At 53.8% G+C, this 21,502-nt stretch overlaps 1 protein-coding gene across 5 annotated transcripts in view; it reads right to left on the bottom strand.

Moving 5' to 3' along the window:
- ASTN2 (astrotactin 2) overlaps window positions 1-21,502 on the bottom strand; it is an 854,920-nt gene that overhangs the window by 641,703 nt on the left and 191,715 nt on the right. For all 5 annotated transcript variants that reach the window (XM_072727526.1, XM_072727523.1, XM_072727524.1 and 2 more), the window contains exon 3: window positions 18,098-18,482. In XM_072727526.1, the coding sequence (XP_072583627.1) occupies window positions 18,098-18,482 (385 nt within the window). The remainder of the gene's footprint in view (window positions 1-18,097; window positions 18,483-21,502) is intronic.

The following is a 21,502-nucleotide window of genomic DNA, read 5'->3' as shown; positions in this document are numbered from 1 at the left end:
ATAATTTGGTGGTAAGAATATTTCTATTCATATATTGATTTACTGTCCGGTCAAAGAAGCGCATCACTTACACCGCAGGAGGACTTTCAAAGAGATGCCGTTCAAGAGAGCGGACGCGGCACGTGAGGAAACAAAGACGAAGCCACGGGAGAAAGCGGTACTGGGAGGAGCACACACGATCCTAGAGCTTCGGTGTCACGATGGACCCCCCCTGCGTCACAGCAGGCAGCCAGCGCCAGGGGGAAAACCGGGCTATCAGATTCAGATTCCCATGAAATTAAAATAACCATGTGGCCGGAGAACACAGCCGTCCCGGCTCCAAGTCCTGGACTGATGTCGCTGTCGTGTGCCTGGTGTGAGGTATGAGCCAACATCCTCAGCTCGCCCCCGTCGGGGGCATCAGACTTTCCCTGCAACGGCGTCTTGGGAACAGCTGCACCGGCGCGCCCTCCCCTTCCTTATGCCTGGAAACGCTCGGTCTGAGGGCCCAGGCTCTGAATCTTCTTGCCAAGCAACCGGAGCTGCCCCCGATTCTGCAAATCCTCTTAGGGGAAAAGCTCAGACCCGGACCCGCCACAAAAAGCTCCCCACTCGAGAAAGGAGTGAACGGATCGTAGGTTCTCATCGCGGAGCCACGGACAGAAGTTGTTCATTTGCAAGGACTGTGGATGCAGTTACCCAGGGGCACACAGTAGGCACCAGCTGTGTTCGCCGCAGTGACTACCGTCAGGCCTACGTGCAGGATGCCCCGTTCTCCCGGCCTCCACCTGTTCCTTACGTCCTCTAGCCTCCCCTCGGCAACACAAACATGACCTTGACGCTCTTTTGCTCCACACCTTCCAACGGCTTGAGAACAAAATACCAGCATCGTACCATCACCACTTTGCCCTGCGATCTGCCCTACGTTAGGTTCCAGTAGGTTCTCACCGCCTATGGTTTTCGTGTTTCCCACTCTGCTCACCCCAAAGCATCCCGGTGGGAACCCATCTCACCCTGCTGCCGTGGCGCTCTCTGCCTGTGGGGCCACCTCCTCTGCAGTCGCGGGGCCCATCTCTTCTCACTGCTGACTGCCCGGCCCTCATCCGCTCCTCCCTGCCCTACAGCGAGGTTTCCAGGAATGGGCCCGTGGTCGCGGTCTGCCCTCCTCGCCCCAGGAGGACGGGAGCTCCACGGGGACAAAGATGCGTCTACTTTGATCACCGCTCTGTCCCCACCATCTGAACTGTGCCTGGCACTCAGCAGGTGCTCTCACCGGGTGCCAGTAAGCAGAAGGAAAGGGGAAGGGAGATGAGTTCGTTGGGTTTTATGCTGAGGATTCCTGGACGACGTTCTAGATGCATCCACGTGCCCAAGTTTGGTAGAATCATGGTGTGGACTGGCTTCACCCCCAGCACTTTAAGGCCATGAAAAGACATAAGTCATCATAAATAAAAAGCGACAGCAATTTCCCCAATGTCCCTCGCTAACTGCTCGGGGGCAGGCAGAGAAGTAACAACAGGTCGGACACGGAAGGTATGGAACCAGAGGGCATGGGTCTCAGGTCCCTGATGGCAGGTCATGAGTGGGGTCCTCGGGGCCCGCCCAGCCTGGCACCAGACCCCTCACGCTCATGTCTAATGATCAAGGCTCCAGAGACATGAAGCAGCAAGCACCGCAGGACAGCACGTGCACTGGAAGAGGGCTGGGCTCGGCTGGGCTGCACCCAGAGGGTGGCACCAGCCTCACTAAGTTGTTAGGCACACACCACCGCAGCCAGGGTGCTCCTGGGCCCGACGCCCACAGACAGGGCTGGCTCTGGGGGCGTTGGTGACTGAGCAGCCCCCCGTCCTCTCAAAGGGCTGCTATGCCCTTCGCCTTCTTCCTTGATTTTCTAGCAGACATGGTAGACCAGATGGATACCATGAGCTCATTGCTCCTACTTCTTCAACCAATACGTGCCTTACGTGCCAGGAAATATCTAAGTGCTGCGGACACAGTGTGTAGGAACAAATCTTGAATCCCAGCCCCTTGGAGAGAATACATGTACATGTATATATTACATGTGTGTAAAAATATATATTTTTTATATTTATATAAATGGAACAGAATAGAGAATCCAGAAGTGGACCCTCAACTTTATGGTCAACTAATATTCGATAAAGGAGGAAAGACTATCCACTGGAAGAAAGACAGTCTCTTCAATAAATGGTGCTGGGAACATTGGACATCCACATGCAGAAGAAGGAAACTAGACCACGCTCTTGCACCAGACACAAAGATAAACTCAAAATGGATGAAAGATCTAAATGTGAGACAAGATTCCATCAAAATCCTAGAGGAGAACACAGGCAACACCCTTTTTGACCTCGGCCACAGTAACTTCTTGCAAGATACATCCACGAAGGCAAAAGAAACAAAAGCAAAAATGAACTATTGGGACTTCATCAAGATAAGAAGCTTTTGCACAGCAAAGGATACAGTCAACAAAACTAAAACTCAACCTAAAGAATGGGAGAAGATGTTTGCAAATGACGTATCAGCTAAAGGGCTAGTTTCCAAGATCTATAAAGAACTTGGAAACAATCAGCATGAAACAAACAATCCAATCATGAAATGGGCAAAAGACATGAAGAGAAATCTCACAGAGGAAGACATGGACATGGCCAACATGCACATGAGAAAATGCTCCGCATCACTTGCCATCAGGGAAATACAAAATGAGATCCACAATCTCATGTGTCTCTCTCATGAATAAATAATGAGATGCCACCTCACACCAGTGAGAATGGGGAAAATTAACCAGGCAGGAAACCACAAATGTTGGAGAGGATGCGGAGAAAGGGGAACCCTCTTACACTGTTGGTGGGAATGTGAACTGGTGCAGCCACTCTGGAAAACTGTGTGGAGGTTCCTCAATGAGTTAAAAATAGACCTGCCCTATGACCCAGCAATTGCACTGTTGGGGATTTACCCCAAAGATTCAGATGCAATGAAAGGCTGGGACACCTGCACCCCGATGTTTCTAGGAGCAATGTCCACAATAGCCACACTGTGGGAGGAGCCTCAGTGTCCATAGAAAGATGAATGGATAAAGAAGATGTGGTCTATGTATACAATGGAATATTCCTCAGCCATTAGAAATGACAAATACCCACCATGTGCTTCGACGTGGATGGACCTGGAGGGTATTATGCTGAGTGAAGTAAGTCAATCGGAGAAGGACAAACATTATATGGTCTCATTCATTTGGGGAATATAAATAATAGTGAAAGGGAATATAAGGGAAGGGAGAAGAAATGGGTAGGAAATATCAGGAAGGGAGACAGAACATGAAGACTCCTAACTCTGGGAAACGAACTAGGGGTGGTGGAAGGGGAGGAGGGTGGGGGTGGGGGTGAATGGGTGACGGGCACTGAGGGGGGCACTTGATGGGATGAGCACTGGGTGTTATTCTATATGTTGGCAAATTGAACACCAATAAAAAATAAGTTTATTATTAAAATATATATATAAATTATATATATTTATATTTTTTATATATCTATATATAAAATACCAGATACTGCATATACATCATCACCTGGAGATAAGTGAGCCAGCATACAAACCATTTCTGGCTCCCACAGGATGGAAGAGTCCCCAAGAGGTATGATGGACTAAGTAGTGTATGACACTCACCCGGATACAAACACCGGGTTGCAGTGGTAGGAGAAAGTCCAGAGACGCTCTCCTTGCTCCTGAAAGGAGGTACCACGTCTTCCTCTTCCAGCTGCTTCCCCTCCTCACACCCCTCCTTGGCCGTCTCTCTCCCTGCCTGTAAGTTCCCCCAGTAGATCTAGGTGCCACACCAGGACATTGGCGGGGGGGGGGGGGGGGGGGGGGGTGCCGCCTGGCGGCTGTGCTCCAGGCCTGCAGGCTGGGCAGGGCAGGCCCCCCTGCCTTACTCTGTCTTATGCTCCCAGCCCCCTGACCTCCCTGGCTCGCTGCAGACCTGCCCCTTCCTAGATCTGGTGAAAACCAGTGGTTAGGCTCTCAGCCCACCCCCTCCTCCCTTTATTTTGTCATCTCTTTTCTGCAGATCATGTCCTTCCTCTTTACCCTCCCTCCTAAGGACACAGGATCCTAGGACACGGGACTGGATGTTCCCTCCGTTCCATGGAACGAAGAGGGGGATGGAGGTCCAGCGTAGGGCGCCTGAGTCAAAGCAAACAGCACGTCTGCAGAAGAGTCTGAATGAAGCACAGGGACGTCCGCTCCCAGGCACGCACGATGGCATCTCCTGGAGCCTCCCAGCTCCTCGCGTCACAGTGGCAGTCTTCCATGGAGCTCCCTGCCCTTATTCTAATCTACGCTGATACCACCACCTTAGGAGTCCTTCTGGGAAGAAAAATATCTGGGCATGGCACTCCCTATGCAGAAGTTTTCAGTGGCTGCCCAGTGCCTTCCAGATAAAGTCCATGTCCCCAGGATCTGGACCCTGTCTTGCCTCCCAGTCTGCTCTTCCCATGCACGGCCCCTTGCTCTGCTCCCTCTAGACACCTTGCAGTTCCCAGAATATGCCCCTCTTCGTTCTTTCTTGCAAACCCCAGGACCTGTGCACATTGGGTTAAATGATGTATTTCTTCTCTTCAGGGTTCAGCTCACGTGTCACCTCCTGAAGGGCAGCCTTCCCTGTCATCCTCAGCACATTTATATGCTATTTCCCGGGGTGCCTGCGTGGCTCAGTGGTTGAGTGTCTGCCTTTGGCTCAGAGCATGATCCTGGGTCCTGGGATCAAGTCCTGCACCGGGTTCCCCGCAGGGAGCCTGCTTCTCCTTCTGCCTGTGTCTCTGCCTCTTTCTGTGTGTCTCTCATGAATAAATAAATAAATCCTTAAAAATAAATAAATAAATAAATGTTATTTCCCACGTATTCCTAGAATGCATGTTCATATTCACATTCTGGCACCTTCCCGGCAATAATTTATGGACGGCTCACTACGCACACAGCACTGTTCTAAACAATTTACTTGGAAAACTGCATTGAATCTTCATAGCAAATTTTAATCTGGCAACGCTCTTATGCCCGTTTCAGGGATGGGGAAACTGAGCCCCAGGTCGTAGAGCTGTGAAGGTCACAGCAGATTGTCCACCGCCTGCACCCTCAAATATGCCATAGGGCTGTGATTCCCCGTTTATCCAAATCTCCCTCACACACCATGAACTAGTCAGCATGCTGAGGCCCCTAGAACCCTAGCACTTGGCACTCTGACTTGAATCCCTGCACAGCCTGCGGACTTGTAAATGGCCACTGAACCCAGGGACCCTTCTCTCTTGCTTTTTTGTTTTCAAAGCATGCTAGACAGTAGGACGGTGAGGTGTCTGCAACACACGGACTCGGGCCCAGCAGACCCAGAGACCCCGATGGGAATCCTCGCTCTCTTACATCCTGCAGCTTGAAACAGTTAAGCTCTCTGACTCCCCTTTTTCCTGGGCTGTAGAACAGGGCTCATGATGAAAACCTGTAGGATAATCATAAGGATTAAAGAAAGAAATGCATAAAAAGTACATAGCATAGTGCCTGGAACTCAACAGCCAGCAGGTACTCAATAGGTCTTGGCTGTGGCTGCCGTTATCACTCACTGGGTTCCTTCTCATTCTAGTTTGTTCTCTCTCTCTCTCTCTCTTTCTCTCTCCACCCCCCCACGCCCTGTCTCTCCTTAATCAAGAGGCATGGCCCCTCAGCAGGACTCGCTTGGGGTCTGTGCGGGCTGAGAGGGGAGCATGGCCGTGCTGGCCCACTAAGCCCAGCACCCCCCTCCACCACGCTGCCACCTTCCAGCTGTGAAATAGAGTCCCTGCTCGAATGGGCCCCAGAGCTGTCAGGGGGCTGCCAATTTCACAGTTCACGACGCTGCTGCTACCCCCTGATGAATGGGGTGCCAGCAGCCATGGGCAGGGCCATGACACCGGTCACGTGGGACGCCCCCCTCTCCCTGCCTGTGCTTCCCAAGGAGGGGCGAATAGGCCGGCCTCATGCATATTTATGCGGGAGAGAAATGATTTTGTACTGCCTGCCTTCCCAAAAAATAAATAAGATTTCACCCAAGTCTCGTGCATTTCCCTCAGTGAACTCAGCATGCTTCAGGGAAGAAAAACCACACACACACACACACACAACTAGGAGAAACTGAAAACACTTTGTACCACTGATCTGAGCAGAGCATCTGATGCCAAGAATGACCCAGGGGACATGGGAGATATTAAACCCTGGAGCATGGATAGGGTTATTTTGAAATTAATCCAGTTCTACCCCCATAACCTAGGGGAATTAAAACGGATAAGGCCCAAACTCAGTGGGGCACATGAAGCTTGCCCCGCCACCCCTGAAGTCACTGCTGTCCACCTAGACCATCCCTCAGCTCAGACCCAGATGCTCTCTATTCCCTGTGACAGCCAACCAGACCCAGCTTCCATGGCGCCCTCCCCAGGGACGGTGGAAGGAACGTTTTCATCTCAGGACGACCCCAAGCCCTCCATCCCAGACACATTATCTCTGGAAAGCCACTTCTGCTTGCCATGCCTCAGTTTCCCCATCTCTGTGTAACAGAACACTCGGGCCCAGGCCCCACACTGTGTTCTAGTCATGCTGGCCTCCGGGTCACCAAATGGGCCAAGCTTTTTCTTTGCAAAAGTCACTTCCTCGGCATTTTGGCTCTTCATTTGGCTAAATGTTACATATCCCTCCAACGTGGGCTTAGGTCTCCCCTCCTCAGAAAGGCCTGCAGGACAGCCACACTGAGGCCATGCTCCCCTTTCCTCTCCCAGAGACCTTAGTACATTCCCCTGCTGGCAGCTGTGTATTAAATTTGGAAATGTGCGATGAGTTGGAACAGGTCATAAGTCCATGTTCCACTGGTAGGCGATGCATCGGAGGGCAGGGTTCATCCAGCCTCTGCTCAGTCCCAACCCCAACCAGGACCTTGTCACAAATGTGTGAGTGAACCGGGGGCAGTGGGGAGCTGTGGGAATTAAACAAAGTAGCACACAAAGGGCCTGATCTGTTTGCAGAGGATGCTCAACACAAGAATCACTAGCATTCATTGAGCCTTTTCTTTGCAAACACACTATTTCACGTGCTGTGACATGTTCAACTCATTTCGTCTGCCAACAGGGGGATGCATAGTCTCATTTTCCCTGCTTTAGAGATGGGGACAGTGAGAGATTGGGACATTCACTCATTTGTCCAAGGGTATGCACAGCTAGTATCAGGAACTACCAGGGGTAAACGGGGACAGCCTAGCTCGAGCCCACATGCCTAACGGCCTCCAGAGAGATCTAATCTCCACTCCATCTTCCCTCTTGGATCTTTCTTGGCCTGCAAGACCACAGTTGAAGGCTCTCCCTCTCTCATGAAGTCCTTCCTGATTTTCCATCCCTATTCTCTTCCTTTTTTGGAAACCCACGCCCCCTTTCTCAAGACCCTTGCACAGACAACTGGAATTACAACACGTGGCCCTTGAGATCAGAATATTCTCTACCACCATCTGGCCCTTGGGTAGGAAGAGGCAAACTTTATTTTCCTACAATGTGAGGAAATATTTCTGCTTTTACAGAGGATATTTCTTAGAGTAGGGAAGTTGCTTTCTTCTCCCAGGCCCTCCAGGGCGACACTCACGCTCCAGAACACAACCAACCTAACACCCAGGAGCACCCTCCCCTCTTAGAGTTCTGATGTCACCTCTGTCCTGGGAGTCCCAGGACCTAAGAGCTGGATAGGGGAGTGGAGACCTCACATGCACTTGGCCATGCATCAAGAGTCTGGCATAGGCCCAGGGACGAAGAGGGCTTGACTTGGGCCGCGTGGCACTCTGGAGGCAGAGCGGGGCTCCCTCATCCCCCTCCAGTGCCCTCCGCTCTGTCTCCCACTGCTTTCTCTTCCCTGAAGGAGAACCACAGGTACAACAAGCGGCCATTGCCAAGGACACAGCAGGATGGGACAACGTGGTGCTGCACCAAAGCTGGCTGCCTATGTGTCCACTGAGTGAGGCTCTCTCCCAGGGTGATGAACGGCACCAATCAGGCGGCACTTAACATAATTATAATGAAGTGGCTGCATCTGGTCTCCCAAGGCTTCGTTCACCAGGGAAATGATGAGGAAGTGATCTCTCTCTCTCTCTCTCTCTCTCTCTGCCAACCTCCTGGGACTCTAACCGTATAGTCCTGGAGCCAGGAGGCTATACAAAGAGGCTTGAGACTGACCTCTGCCACCTATTAGCCCAGCTAGAATGAGAGTTACTGGCGTCCTTTGTCCCTTCTGCAGCATTTCTGTGTAAGGACATACCAGGAGATCAGAGTCTGCATGAGACAACATCTTCCCTTTCCTCTTAAAGAGCTCCTGGCTTTTCTAAGAACTTCTCCTCCTCCCCACCCACACCCCCCTTAGTCCTGCCAGCTGGGCATATGGCACTAAGTTCTGGTTCAACCTCCATTGGCCCTGTGCCCGATGTGTATCCCCAGCCCCAGAATTCTGGTGAAAGGGGCAGAAGCAGAAAGACACAGGAGTTTAGCCCTGAAAGGGTCCAAGCTGCTCATTAAGGGCAGATGAGAAGACTGAGGCTCGGAAATATATGATTTTTCCCAAGACCATTCATGTGTATGACACGTGGCCTCTGCGCCAGGCTATTCATGCATTATTGCATTCCATTCTCAAAACAACTCTAGCAGGCCAACGTTAGCATTCAACCGGCTTCACAGACCAAGAATCTGAGACTTAAAGAAGTGAATTAGCTTGTCCAACATCAAGGCGCTAGGTGGGGACAGGATTGACACCCATGACTGCCCTCGGTTCCAAACCCATCATCTTACTGCTGGCTGGCCACTTGCCAGAAAACCTTCCCATTACTTTTGCTTTGACCGATGGACCAGTGTGTCCTTGAACATTTTGGTGAGTCAAAAGTTGGTTAAATGCCACCCTCTTTTGCATGCATTGCTGGGGTGCTCGCTATTGAAGGGGATCCTGCGGAGAATGCTTTTGTAAAAATAAAGAACCATTTAGGAAAATAATCCATCATTCCCTGATTTATCTCTTTGCTAAGCTGAGCTATTCACAAACCAGATCCTTTGGAAGCAAGACACACCAGTCCTGCTCCGAGCAGATGGCCTCCCCGCTGCTGTGGACAGGGTATGATGCTTTGAGGGCCTGCCATCCCCGCAGGTGCCCGCCTTGGTGAAAGGCAGCTGCAGGTGCTTCGGAGCCCAGGGGCTGCCCTGCTGGGCGCGCTGAGACTCCGCCGTCTGGGCAGAGCTGGTGGGCGTGAGCTCCACATCTGGGCAGGGACCGCTCCGGCTTAGTGGGCGGGTGGTGGCATGGCCTGGGTGGGGACCGGTCTGTGAGGACATTATGTCCTGGGCACGCAGAATTCCCTCGTAGGGCCTCTGGACAGGGGACACAGAAGAGTCAGATCAGCTTACATGACGAGGCATGGAGCGGAGTCGGGCACGGATGCCGTGACGCAGTAGCCACGGGCAGGGCCCGAGACGCAGACATGGATCCGTGAGGTCAGCGGCACCACGTGTGGGGCACACAGCCTGCTGGTCCTTGTCAGGCCCCACAACGGCTCTTCCTCCACGACTCCTGGGGCCGCTTTCTAATCGTCCCGGGTCCCTGGCTTCTCCGACCTTCAGGCAGTGGGGCACCGGTGCGAAGTGAGCATGCCAAGGTCACACAGACCGAGGTACGCATCCCGGGGTGAGCACGAAGCAGGGACACCATCCAGAGCTGTCCCCACTCTGGATGCCTCATTTGGGAAAAAAAAAACGGGGGGGCACTGGGGGTCCCCGGGAGGCTCAGTCAGCTACGCATCTGCCTTCAGCTCAGGTCATGATCCCGGGGTCCTGGGATAGAGCCCAGGCAATTAGGCCAGGGGCGGGGGGGTGGGCAGAGGTGACCAAGAGGGCGGGGGGTGCCGTGGGCAGGTCTCAAACTGTGAGCAGCCCAGGCAGGGGAGGAGGAAGCCCGGGCCCATGGCTGTGTGGTCGCCGGAGGGCCGACAGCTCCTCGGGAGCAGACTCCTGCCCCCGGGGTGTCCACCACCCCAACAGCATGGCTCCTGGACGACGTACAAGGATACTCCCGACTTCAGTATTCATTCCACGGATGAGGGAACACGCACAGAGAGCAAACAGCTGGTTTGAGGGACCACAGCTTGTTTTTAAGATTTTTTTTAATGTATTGATTTATGAGAGACACACAGAGCGAGGCGGAGACACAGGCAGAGGGAGAAGCAGGCTCCCTGCAGGGAGCCCGACGTGGGACTCGATCCCGGGACCCCGGGGTCACGCCCTGGGCCGGAGGCAGATGCTCAGCCGCCGGCCCCGGGTGTCCGTCATCCTACGCTCATACAGGACGTACACACTGCGCGCCTGGGCCAAGGTCCACTTCCAGGGTGGCAGAGGGAAAAGCATCCCTTGAGAAGTGGGGGCAGGCGGGTGACGCTGGCTGGAGTTAGCCAGGCCCCACAGCCCACACCCAGCAGCACCTGCTGCCCTGCCCCTCCCAGGGCCCCTGCATGCTGGATCCGGTGAGAGCTCCAGACAAACTGCGGCGGCTGGTGTTTAGAGTCGCTATCTTCACGGACCGCTTCAGGCGTGACCACCTCCCCTGGGCTGGGCATCCTGCACAAAGGAAGGGGAGCCCGAGTCCGGGGTGCCAGGGATTTGCTCTGGGCCTCACGCTCAGTGCACTACAGGGAGGGGGAGTCTGGTGCCAGCTGGGCCCCTCCCCACCCCGCGTCCCTGGCCTCTGGCCCCTGCTAGCCTCCATCTGGCTGGGAGCTCCCAGGTCAGGGAGCCGAGGTCGGGCAGTGCAGACACACACCTCCCAGGAGGCCCCGGGCTCCCCGGGACATACACAGGAGGTGGGCTGCTGCTTCCCACGGGCCTCTGTGCCCAGGGCTGGGGCGGTGAGGGCGACCTCAAGTCCCCTCCCTCTGGAGGAATGCTGGGGCCCAAGGGCCGGGACAGGGCAGCAGGGACCCCGAGAGCAGCCCTCCTGGATGGGGAACCCAGGCCTCCCAGAGTCTCCAACAATGGGGGAGGCGGAAACGCAGGTCGGGATGATTATGGACTCGGCTGAAAGTGTGAAAGGCACTCCCAGCGCACGTGAAACAAGACCAGAGAGACGCCCCTGGGGGCCAGGTTCGACCCTGGGGACTCCAAAAGGTAACCCGTATTCTCCGGCATCCCCGGCACCTTCCCCTCTGAGTGTCAACACCACCCAACCTCTCTCCTCCTCATCTTGACTCCAACTGCTTAACAGCTTTGTGAGAAATCATTCCCTCTTTCCCAATGACTCCTCATCTCACAGCAAAAGCTAACACCCTTACCTACCAGGCTCGACGCAACCTTCTTTTCAATGTCTCTGTGACCCAATTTGTTCCACTGCTCTTCCCCAGGCTGCTTGTTCCTGTTCTTGAACGCCACGCCAGCACCGTGATGCCACAGGGCCTTTGCACTTGCTCTTCACCCTGCCTGCAGAGTTCTTTCCTCAAATATCCAAATGGCTTACTTCTTCATCTACTATTGTCTGGTCCTCAAATCAGTGAAACCTTTCCTCAGGGCCCGAAGTTCCTTCCTTGTTTTATTTCTCCCTCGCTGCAGTGATCATGAGTTGATATTATATATAATCATACATATGATCAATATGTAATATCATACATGATATTATACATATATCAAAATACGTATAATGTCATATATATAATTACATATATATAATCATATATATAATCATATGTATGATTATATATGATATTATATGTATTTTTGATATATTTATACTTATAAAATATTTCTATTTTATATTTAATCCTACGTTTTTACATTGACATATTTTTTTTTCTTGTTCATTTCCTTATGGGCCTTTCTATATTAGAAAGTAAGCTTAATGGAAACATGCTTGTGTATTAACTGCTTTATCCTTTGTGCCCGGACACATAGTAGAGACATAATTAGAGCTTGCTGAATAAATAAATTAAAAAATAGACACTAACAGGGGTGCCTGGGTGGCTCAGTCAGTTAAATGTCTGACTATGGCTCAGGTTGTGATCTCAGGGTCCTGGGATCGAGCTTCGCTTTAGGATCTGCTCTTAGTGGGGAGTCTGCTAGTCTCTCTCCCCTCCCCGACTCATGCTCTCTGTCTCCCTCTCAAATAAATAAAATCCTAAAAAAGAAAACCAGATTAACAACGGTTTCCTTATTTAACAACTGTTTACTGAGATGTTATGACAAGAGGTGTGGAGCTAAACGTGTATCAAGGACTTTAAAACAGTCAGATTGTTTGACCCAGTGATTCCACTCCTGGGAATGTATCCTGGGAAAATAATACAGAATAGCGAAAAGCAATATGAAGCCCCAAGATGCTTGCTGCTAAGGAACACAAAATAAGAAGGAAGTAACTGAAAGGTTCACCAACAGATAAGCTATGAGACAGTCCTAACATGGAATGATAAGCATGTTGATATAGTATGACATAATATTTCGTAAAAGTGTGTAAGATACAAAATCATAGCTTTTCAAGTTTCAATATGTAAAAGAGAAGAAGAAAAAAATAGGAAAACACTGCAAACAGTTACTTTGGCTATTGATGAGGCATTATGAAAACCCACTAATGGAGGCTCTTTGAACAGTTCCCTATGATGAGCTTACTCACTTTTATATGGAGAAAATGTTAGGAAAGTGAACACCGATCGTAGGTGTGGAGGGGGATGGTGATTTCCAGCAGCCCCGGGCGGCCTAGCACATGGGGGCCAGAGGCAGGAGGGGGCCCCGGAGGAGGCGGTGGGCCTGAGCAGCCCACACTCTGCGGGTGGCCGTCGGGGACCTGCTGGGTGAGGTCCAGCTCCCTCCATGGAGGCTGGAACCCAGGACCGGAGCCACAGAGCCCCTGCCTGCTGGGAAATGGCTCCAGCTCGGATCAATCAGGGAACAGTCTCTTCAGCCCCTGGCATTTATCAAACCTCCTCCACCCTCATGTGTCAGCCTGCGGCGGGGGGCGGGGGGGCTGCCTCTCCAAGGTGTAGACCAATCAAGTCAGAATGCCCGGCGCAGCCCTGGAGACAATCAGGAGGGGGACCCCCCTGGATAGAAGGGAGAAAGGAGAGGCTGGGAGGTGGGGAAAGGATCACGGAGGGGGGACGGGGAGAGCAAACCTTCAGAGAACGCCCGTTTGTTTTGCTATCGTGGCAATTAATGCTGGGAAGTGACATTTTAAGGGGCTCCGGTGACAGCTTTGGTGACATTCCTGTTTGTGATCCCATGACAAATCTCTGTGTACATCTTATTCTAGAGAGCGTGGAGACAGCTTGGAGGACGGCGGTGTGGGGAAGCCAAGCTCCTGTGTGGTGCAGGCTGTGCCCAGCCTCTGCACCCAGGCACCAGGGCCACTGTGTGTGGTGGGGGGCGGGGGGGGGCACATGTCAAAGCAGAAGCAGCTCTGCTGCAGAGTCAGGGCCCGGAGTCCACAGCCCTGTTAACTCCGCTATTTGGTAACATTAATTGGAGAGAAAATACATGTTCTACTATTCTACAAGATGCCAGTTGAGGGGGGGAGGGAGGGACGGAGGGACGGAGGGAGAGAGGGAGAGAAGGAGGGAGGGAAGGGGGAGGGAGGGAGGGGGAGGGAGGGAAGGAAGGAAGGAAGGAAGGAAGGAAGGAAGGAAGGAAGGACAGAGAGAGAAAGAGAAAGAAGAAAGAAAAGAAGGAATGAAAGGAAGGAAAGGAAGAAAAGGAAGGGAAGGAGGGAAAGGAAGAAAGGAAGGAAGAAAGAAGGGAAGAAAAGGGAAGAAAGAAAGAAAAAAAAAAAGAAAAGGACTTCTCATTTAGGAATTCTTGCCAGGCGGGCTGGGTCTAGGGAGTCTGTTCATTCAAACACAGATCTTGCCCCATTTTCCTTCCTAAGAAGCTCAAACAAGAAAACTCTAGGGAAACAGACGAAGCTGACATTTCGCCACCTGCGAACCAGAAGGAATCGCCCATCGCGTGTCACCTGCAGCCCCGCCACACCCATCGCGGGGCCCACGGCTCCCCAGCCTTGCCCCGAACACGTCCCAGTGTCCACGTTTAAGATGAAGGTGAGGGCGGCGGAGACGTAAGGAGCTGCTTCCCCATGCGGTTCCAGGAGCCGCAGAGAGGAGTGCGGCACGGCCAGAGGGAGCGTGAGCCTGACTCGGGGCCTGCGGGGCCCAGGAGAATGTCCCCCCCACCCCGCTCACTCCGTGTCGCGGAGGGGCCAGTGATGAAACTTCTCCGAGCCCCGTAGGGCTCCGCGTGTCCCCGAAGGGGCTCGGTGACATACAGAGTACATAGAATGTTTATGAAGCCGCTCTGTAAATGTTAAAGGACTACATAAAATAAAGCGGCTGCTACTGTTTTATGTCCCCGAAACCGTGAGCTCCGAGAAGAAAACCATTTCCCTTCGTGCTCTGTCTCTTCGCCATTAAATGCAACGTCCTGCACATAGTAGGTGCTCATTAAACACCTGTTAACTAGTTGAGCGAGTGAGTGAATGGATGAGCGGCGAGGGAAGAGGGCACCCGAAAGAGGATGCGGGGACCGAGTGTCAGCCCGCGCCCCTCGGCAGGAGCCGGCGACGGTGCAGGGAAGACGTGGAGCACAGAGGACACAGGCCTCTGCTCTGCAGACTCCAGGAAGTACTTTCCACAAAGAGCAGTTGGGAACACGACGCCACGGCCGTTGAGTGTAAGGAGGTCACATACACAGGTTTCTGCTTTTTAGGATAAAGAAATTATCTTTCAGGGATGCCTGGGGGGCTCAGCGGTTGAGCATCTGCCTTTGGCTCAGGTCAGATCCCAGGGTCCTGGGATCGAGTCCCACATCGGGCTCCCTGCAGGGAGCCTGCTTCTCCCTCTGCCTGTGTCTCTGCCTCTCTGTGTCTCTCATGAATAAATCTTAAAAAGAAGAAAGAAAGAAAGAAAGAAAGAAAGAAAGAAAGAAAGAAAGAAAGAAATTTCCCACGACAGGGGATAACTAAGTAGAGGTCTCTCTCTCTCTCTGTTCCTATTCCCCCCTCACTTCATTCTCTTCCTTCAATCACAAACAGCATGCCTTGTTTTTTTCTTCTTTTTTTTTTTCACAATAATATCACAAAATTAAGAAAACCCGGTATCCACTCAGCCACCCCCCTCCCTGCCCTCTCCCTGGATAAAGTGATAAGTTTGTTATTTTAATTGCCTCGAGCTTGCACGCATAATACTCAGGGAAGGGAAACGTAAAGGTAAGGACGGGTAAGAAGAACTGGGAGGAAAACACCCCACGTATCCGTTGTGCGCACGACACAGCGCTGGGCGGTCACACACCCTCAGGGTTGAACCCGCAGCAAGGCGCGGCGGCCGGCTCTCAGCAGCGGGGTGCAGAAGACCTGGGACCTTCCGAGGACCGGGCACGGTGCGAACGACGCCGGCCACAGCACGACCGGAGAGGCTTCCGAGGCCACCAGGTTCCTAGAGGCTGGGAGCTGCAGGAGGGGCCCCCGGGGTGGGGCTGGGACGGGGCACCAGAGAGCTTGGGGCAGCAGGCCACCTCCTGACCTGATGAAGGGTCAGTCTGGCCATGGGCGGGGACAGGAGTGGGGTCATCCGCTGAACGTCAAACCCCTCAGGACACCACTCTTGGGGTCTGAAGGCCAAGCCGTGGCCCCTTGGTCAGGGAACTTCCTCTGCTCTCCAGAGCATGCCCCCCTCCGCCCCCCGTCACCTGCAGTTCCAAGCCGAACGCGGGCCCACCGAGCCTGACAACGGCCAAGGCGCTTGACGTTATAGGCAAATTCTGAGTGGGGAAGGTGCAGGTGGGATTAGCCTTTGGCAACAGGATCTCTGAACGGCTGTGAGATGACTGCTGTTGGGGTGCCCAGCCTCCGACGAGTTGCTCGCTCTTGACAAAGCCCAGGCCCCAGGTCCCCCCCTAAAGAGAGCACCTCCTCTCCCAAGGCGCCCACCGAGGTAACAGAGCACCCATTTGGTCTGAGCTGCTGCGAGGTCGTCCGCCATCCACCAGTGGAACCTCCCCCTCTCCTGCGTATAGGGGAGGACCCAGTGCTCGGGGCCCTATGGTTACAAGACCAGCCCCTAGCAGCTGCCTCCCCTCGGTCAGGGCGATGGAATCCCGGGTGGGGCCAGAAGTGTGCTCTCCACTTCCTCTTGCCTGCACCTCTTCCTCTTCCCTCCTTATTGGATCTAAGGGGGGGGGGGTGGAGATAGTGCTAAATGAAGGGCTGTGTTCTGGCAAACTTCACTTCATTTTAAAGCTGAGGCAGAAACATCAAAAAAAAAATACTGTGGGTCAGACGAAAACAGGGGAGGCGAAGGCCTGGCCTGGCACAGGGGACGGTGAGGAGGTTTGCCCAAAGCCAGGCCACGCGAGGGCGGCCCGAGGAGCGGGTTCAGCTCAACCCGCTCATCTCCACTTCCCGGGGGGGGGGGGGTGTCAGTAAACCACCTGTTCAGAGACAGGAGTGACCCGGAGGACCAGGGAAACATCCCAGACTGCGGCGGCTGGAGCATACAGGGAGGCGGGGGGTGAACAGTGACCGGGGGAAGCACACTCTGGAAGGCCCCTGGAGAGCAGGGCCCTGAGGTCTCCAAGCACGGCTCTGGGATCCGACACGTGCCCCGTACCAGGCCCCGGGGCAGGTAACTGCAACACACTTCATTTTCATGGTGGATCCTTCCAGAACCCTTCAGTGGAGGAACTGAGACCCAGAGGGTTGGATTCTGATTTTCCAAGGTCACGCGGTGTATAAGGGAGGCAGGATTTGAACCCGGGTCCAGGGGACTCCAAAACCTGCACTCTGGACTACTGTCTCATTCTCTTCCCTCAATGGGCTTCCAGGCTGGGAAAAAAGTCTCCTCTTACAAAGACCTTTTAAGAACCTTTTAAGAACCCCCCAGAGTTCTTGTTCGCCCCCTGAGCACCATGGGAAGGTGGATCCAAGAGGAAGGAGAGAGGTAGGATGCAGAGGTCAGAGCTCGAGGGCTGGCCCAACCAGCGGGGCATCCCCTGGATTCACAGATGCAGCGGGTGGCTGTCAGGATGGGGGTCTCCAGGCCCAGCCTTCAACCCGTCGTCACCACCCGTATCACAGAGACCATGAGGGGAAATGAGCAGAACGGTGCCTCTGCAGCCTTTATGGGACAGGAGTCAAACTCCATCTATAAACGGGCCGGTGCCCCCCACAGTGAATGAAGACAGATACGCACATACTCTGTGCTTACGTCCAAATAATCGATTGTCCTCCGACGTCAGGGAAACGGGTCTTTGCAACAGCACGTGGGAGGAAGGGTAAGAGGCTACGGTCACCAGAAAGCCCCCTAGGAACCAGCAGCCGCAGCGCAAAAGCTCGGTGATCTCGAGCTGCATCGGCCGAAGCACGGCAGCCGGCAAGAGGGGGGAAGGGGAAGGCGCGGTTTGCTTAGCACAGGAGCATTGCCACCGTGAGCGGAGGACTGATCCTTGGGCCTGTGGCCTAACGCACGAAAAGTCAGACTCTCCTCCTACAGGACCGCGACCGGGAGGCTGAAATGTCTGAAACCTACGTCACATGAGTCCAGCCGAAGAGACTGGGATTATTTAGGTTGATTTCCAGAAGTTACAGGGCATCTTTTTTTTTTTTTTTTCTTTTTTGCCCTTGTCAAATTTTGCAAGAGCTGCCTTAGAGAAGGAAGATCGGATTCGTTTTCTTTGCAGACACAAAGGCCCGGGGAAACAGATGTCAGTTCAACAGAAGGAAAGTTTTCCTAACAGGAGGGCCTGAAAGTGAGATGGGTTCTCTCCCCTGCGGAGTGAGGAGGCCATCAAGGGAGGTAATCAAGAGACAATGGAGGGATACGGAACTACCTAACTTCCCGTGCTCCTCAAAACTGCAAGAACACAGACTCTCTTGTTCTTTTTTTTCCTCCCATCGCTACTGAAGGATGAGAGAAGACAAACGCTGATAACCCGGCAGGGAGACTGGCCACAAACCCAGAAGGGCTCGGCCCAGAAGGCACCACCTGCACCCCCATCACTGCCTGGCTCCCCCAGATGCCCCCCGCCAAGGTGGGATGCAACAAGGGGAGACTCACCTTTCTTCTCAAAGTCCCCCTTCTCCTCTCCGGGCCGGCCCAGACTGTCCAGGGTGTGGGTCACCTGGCTGCCAAACTCATCCTCCCGGGACACGTGGTTGGCGCGCCGGGGCAGGTCCTCATCGTCCTCGTAGTCGTAGTCATCCAGGATGGGGGTCTCCCGGATGGGCACCCCGATGACGGAGTTGTGAGCCTGCAGCCGAGACGCGCGGAAGCTTTCCCGGGCCTGGGGTCCCAGCAGCACCGACGGGATGTAGTGAATCTCGTGCGTGGCTTCCGTGCTCGCGCTCTTCTGGGGCACCCGGCGGCGTTTCTGCCAGCGGCGCTGCGCGTACAGCGCCACGGTGAACACCAGCAGCAGCAGCAGCAGCGCAATGAGGCCACCCTGGAGCAGAGGGAGGAAGACACGCCGGTGGGCCGCGGGCTCCGGGCCTCGGGGCTGCTCGTGCACCTGCGCGGCACCCGCTCCCTAAGGCCTCCAGGGTCACCAGCTGCGGCTCGAACACCATTCACACACCTGGCTGCCCCTGCATGACCTAGGGCACATGCCACCCACCCTGTGACCCAGGGCGCCCCCCCAGCATGACCCAAGGCGCATTCCCCCACGTGATCCGGGGCACGCCCCCCCACCCCCGCGTGACCTGGGACACACGCACCCCCCCGCCACGTGACCTGGAGCACACACACACCCCCTGCGTGACCCGGGGCACACCCCCCACCCCCGTGTGACCCGGGGTGCGCCCCCCAGCCTCTCAGCCTGCACCTGCATGAGGACAAGCGAGAACCCCCCCCATTCTCCTGCACTAGGCTGCTGCGACAATGGTCCCATGGGAGCCACGCAGGTGGCAAGATGCTCGGAGAAGCCCAGGCCTGGGGCTTCACTGGGCTGAGGGCCTGAGTCTCGCCCCCAGGGCCTGCGCGCGCTCGCTCTCAGCTTTGCTTCCTTGTCTCTAGGACCAGTCCACTGAGGGACCAGGGCACCGTGGCCTTGCTTCCAACCTACTGCAAATAGTGATCCTGGGGTCCCGGGATCGAGTCCCGCATCGGGCTCCCTGCGGGGAGCCTGCTTCTCCCTCTGCCTGCGTCTCTACCTCTCTCTCTGGGTCTCTCCTGAATAAATAAATAAAATCTAAAAACAAACCAACATCCACATGCAGAAGAATGAAACTAGACCACTCTTTTGCACCACACACAAAGATAAACTCAAAATGGATGAAAGATCTAAATGTCTAAAGACAAGATTCCATCAAAATCCTAGAGGAGAACACAGGCAACACCCTTTTTGACCTCGGCCACAGTAACTTCTTGCAAGATACATCCATGAAGGCAAAAGAAACAAAAGCAAAAATGAACTACTGGGACTTCATCAAGATAAGAAGCTTTTGCACAGCAAAGGATACAGTCAACAAAACTCAAAGACAACCTACAGAATGGGAGGAGATATTTGCAAATGATGTATCAGATAAAGGGCTAGTTTCCAAGATCTATAAAGAACTTGGAAACAATCAGCATGAAACAAACAATCCAATCATGAAATGGGCAAAAGACATGAACAGAAATCTCACAGAGGAAGACACAGACATGGCCAACACGCACATGAGAAAATGCTCCGCATCACTTGCCATCAGGGAAATACAAATCAAAACCACAATGAGATCCCACCTCACACCAGTGAGAATGGGGAACATTAACAAGGCAGGAAACCACAAATGTTGGAGAGGATGCGGAGAAAAGGGAACCCTCCTGCACTGTTGGTGGGAATGTGAACTGGTGCAGCCACTCTGGAAAACTGTGTGGAGGTTCCTCAAAGAGTTAAAAATAGATCTGCCCTACGACCCAGCAATTGCACTACTGGGGATTTACCCCAAAGATAAAGATGCAGGGAGATGCCGGGACACCTGCACCCCGATGTTTCTAGCAGCGATGTCCACAATAGCCAAACTGTGGGAGGAGCCTCGGTGTCCATCGAAAGATGATGGATAAAGAAGATGTGGTCTATGTATACAATGGAATATTCCTCAGCCATTAGAAACGACAAATACCCACCATTTGCTTCAACATGGATGGAACTGGAGAGTATTATGCTGAGTGAAGTAAGTCAATCGGAGAAGGACAAACATTGTATGTTCTCATTCATTTGGGGAATATAAATAATAGTGAAAGGGAATATAAGGGAAGGGAGAAGAGATGTGTGGGAAATATCAGAAAGGGAAACAGAACATGAGAGGCTCCTAACTCTGGGAAACGAACTAGGGGTGGTGGAAGGGGAGGAGGGCGGGGGGTGGGGGTGACTGGGTGACGGGCACTGAGGGGGACACTTGACGGGATGAGCACTGGGTGTTATTCTGTAAGTTGGCAAATTGAACACCAATAAAAAATAAATTTATTATTAAAAAATTAAAATTAAAAAAAAATTTAAAATTAAAACCAAAAAAAGGTTAAAGAAAAAAAAGATAAAGAAAAAAAAAAAAGAAACTCTAGTCTTCCCTATAGGGGGACGGGGACAAAGGGGCTTCATCAGTATCTGTTGAATGAATAAACAAAAACACCACACACACCTTTCTAGGGCCCTTTAACCAGCACAGCAAGGTGAAGCCGACTTTTCCTTTAACACATCCCCCGGCAAACACTGGGCTGCGTCTGCATAGCACACCCGGCCCCGGCCCCGGGACAGGTTAGGGCACTTAGGAACACGTCCTACCCCATTCAGGCGACTCAGGAGAGGCCCTTGCTGGGAGGTCCCTAGGAGCAGGGCTCCTGGCAAACAGGCATCGCCTGGCGCCTGCCGGGGTGGGGACCCGCTGGCCTTCCCCCATCCCGCCCGCTCGCTCTGAGCCAGAAACACCTTCAGGGAGCAGAGCAGCCTCCCCGCAGCTACTCGGCTTCCTCTCCCCCCGGCGTCATGTGCTGGGCTGGGGACTGGGGGACTGGGGGGCGCCTGGGCGCGGAGCCCCTGGGGGTAGGGGCCTGGAAGCTGCGCGCCCAGGAGTCCCAGGAGCAGCGGAGACAGGGCCGAGCTTCGTGCCCCGCGGTTCGGTCTCGCGTGTCAGTTGAAGGCCTATGTGTCACCACCTGCATGCCCAGGGCTGGGGCTCCCTGACGGTGACCCCACAGAGGTGGGGCCAGGTTCTGAGAAGCGCTTGTGTGGCCTCTGCCGAAGGTGACAGGTGTTCACGCCGGGGATGTGACGGGGGCTGGGCAGCGACTCCTGCCTTTGGGGCAAGCCATGGGGGCCGGGGGAGCACGACTGCGTGGATGCGCCGCCGTCCCACCACCGGTGATCGGTCTCCACTGGGTGGGAATGCAGGTGCGAAGTCCCGCCAGGGCGAGGTCCCGCGGGTGCAGGTGCGCGAGCGGCCTGCAGGTGTGAGGTCCTGCAAGTGTGAGGTCCCGCGGGTGCAGGTG

This window comes from Vulpes vulpes, chromosome 12, assembly GCF_048418805.1.
Source record: "Vulpes vulpes isolate BD-2025 chromosome 12, VulVul3, whole genome shotgun sequence".
NCBI lineage: Eukaryota > Metazoa > Chordata > Mammalia > Carnivora > Canidae > Vulpes > Vulpes vulpes.
This window is presented reverse-complemented; position numbering and strand designations above follow the sequence as displayed.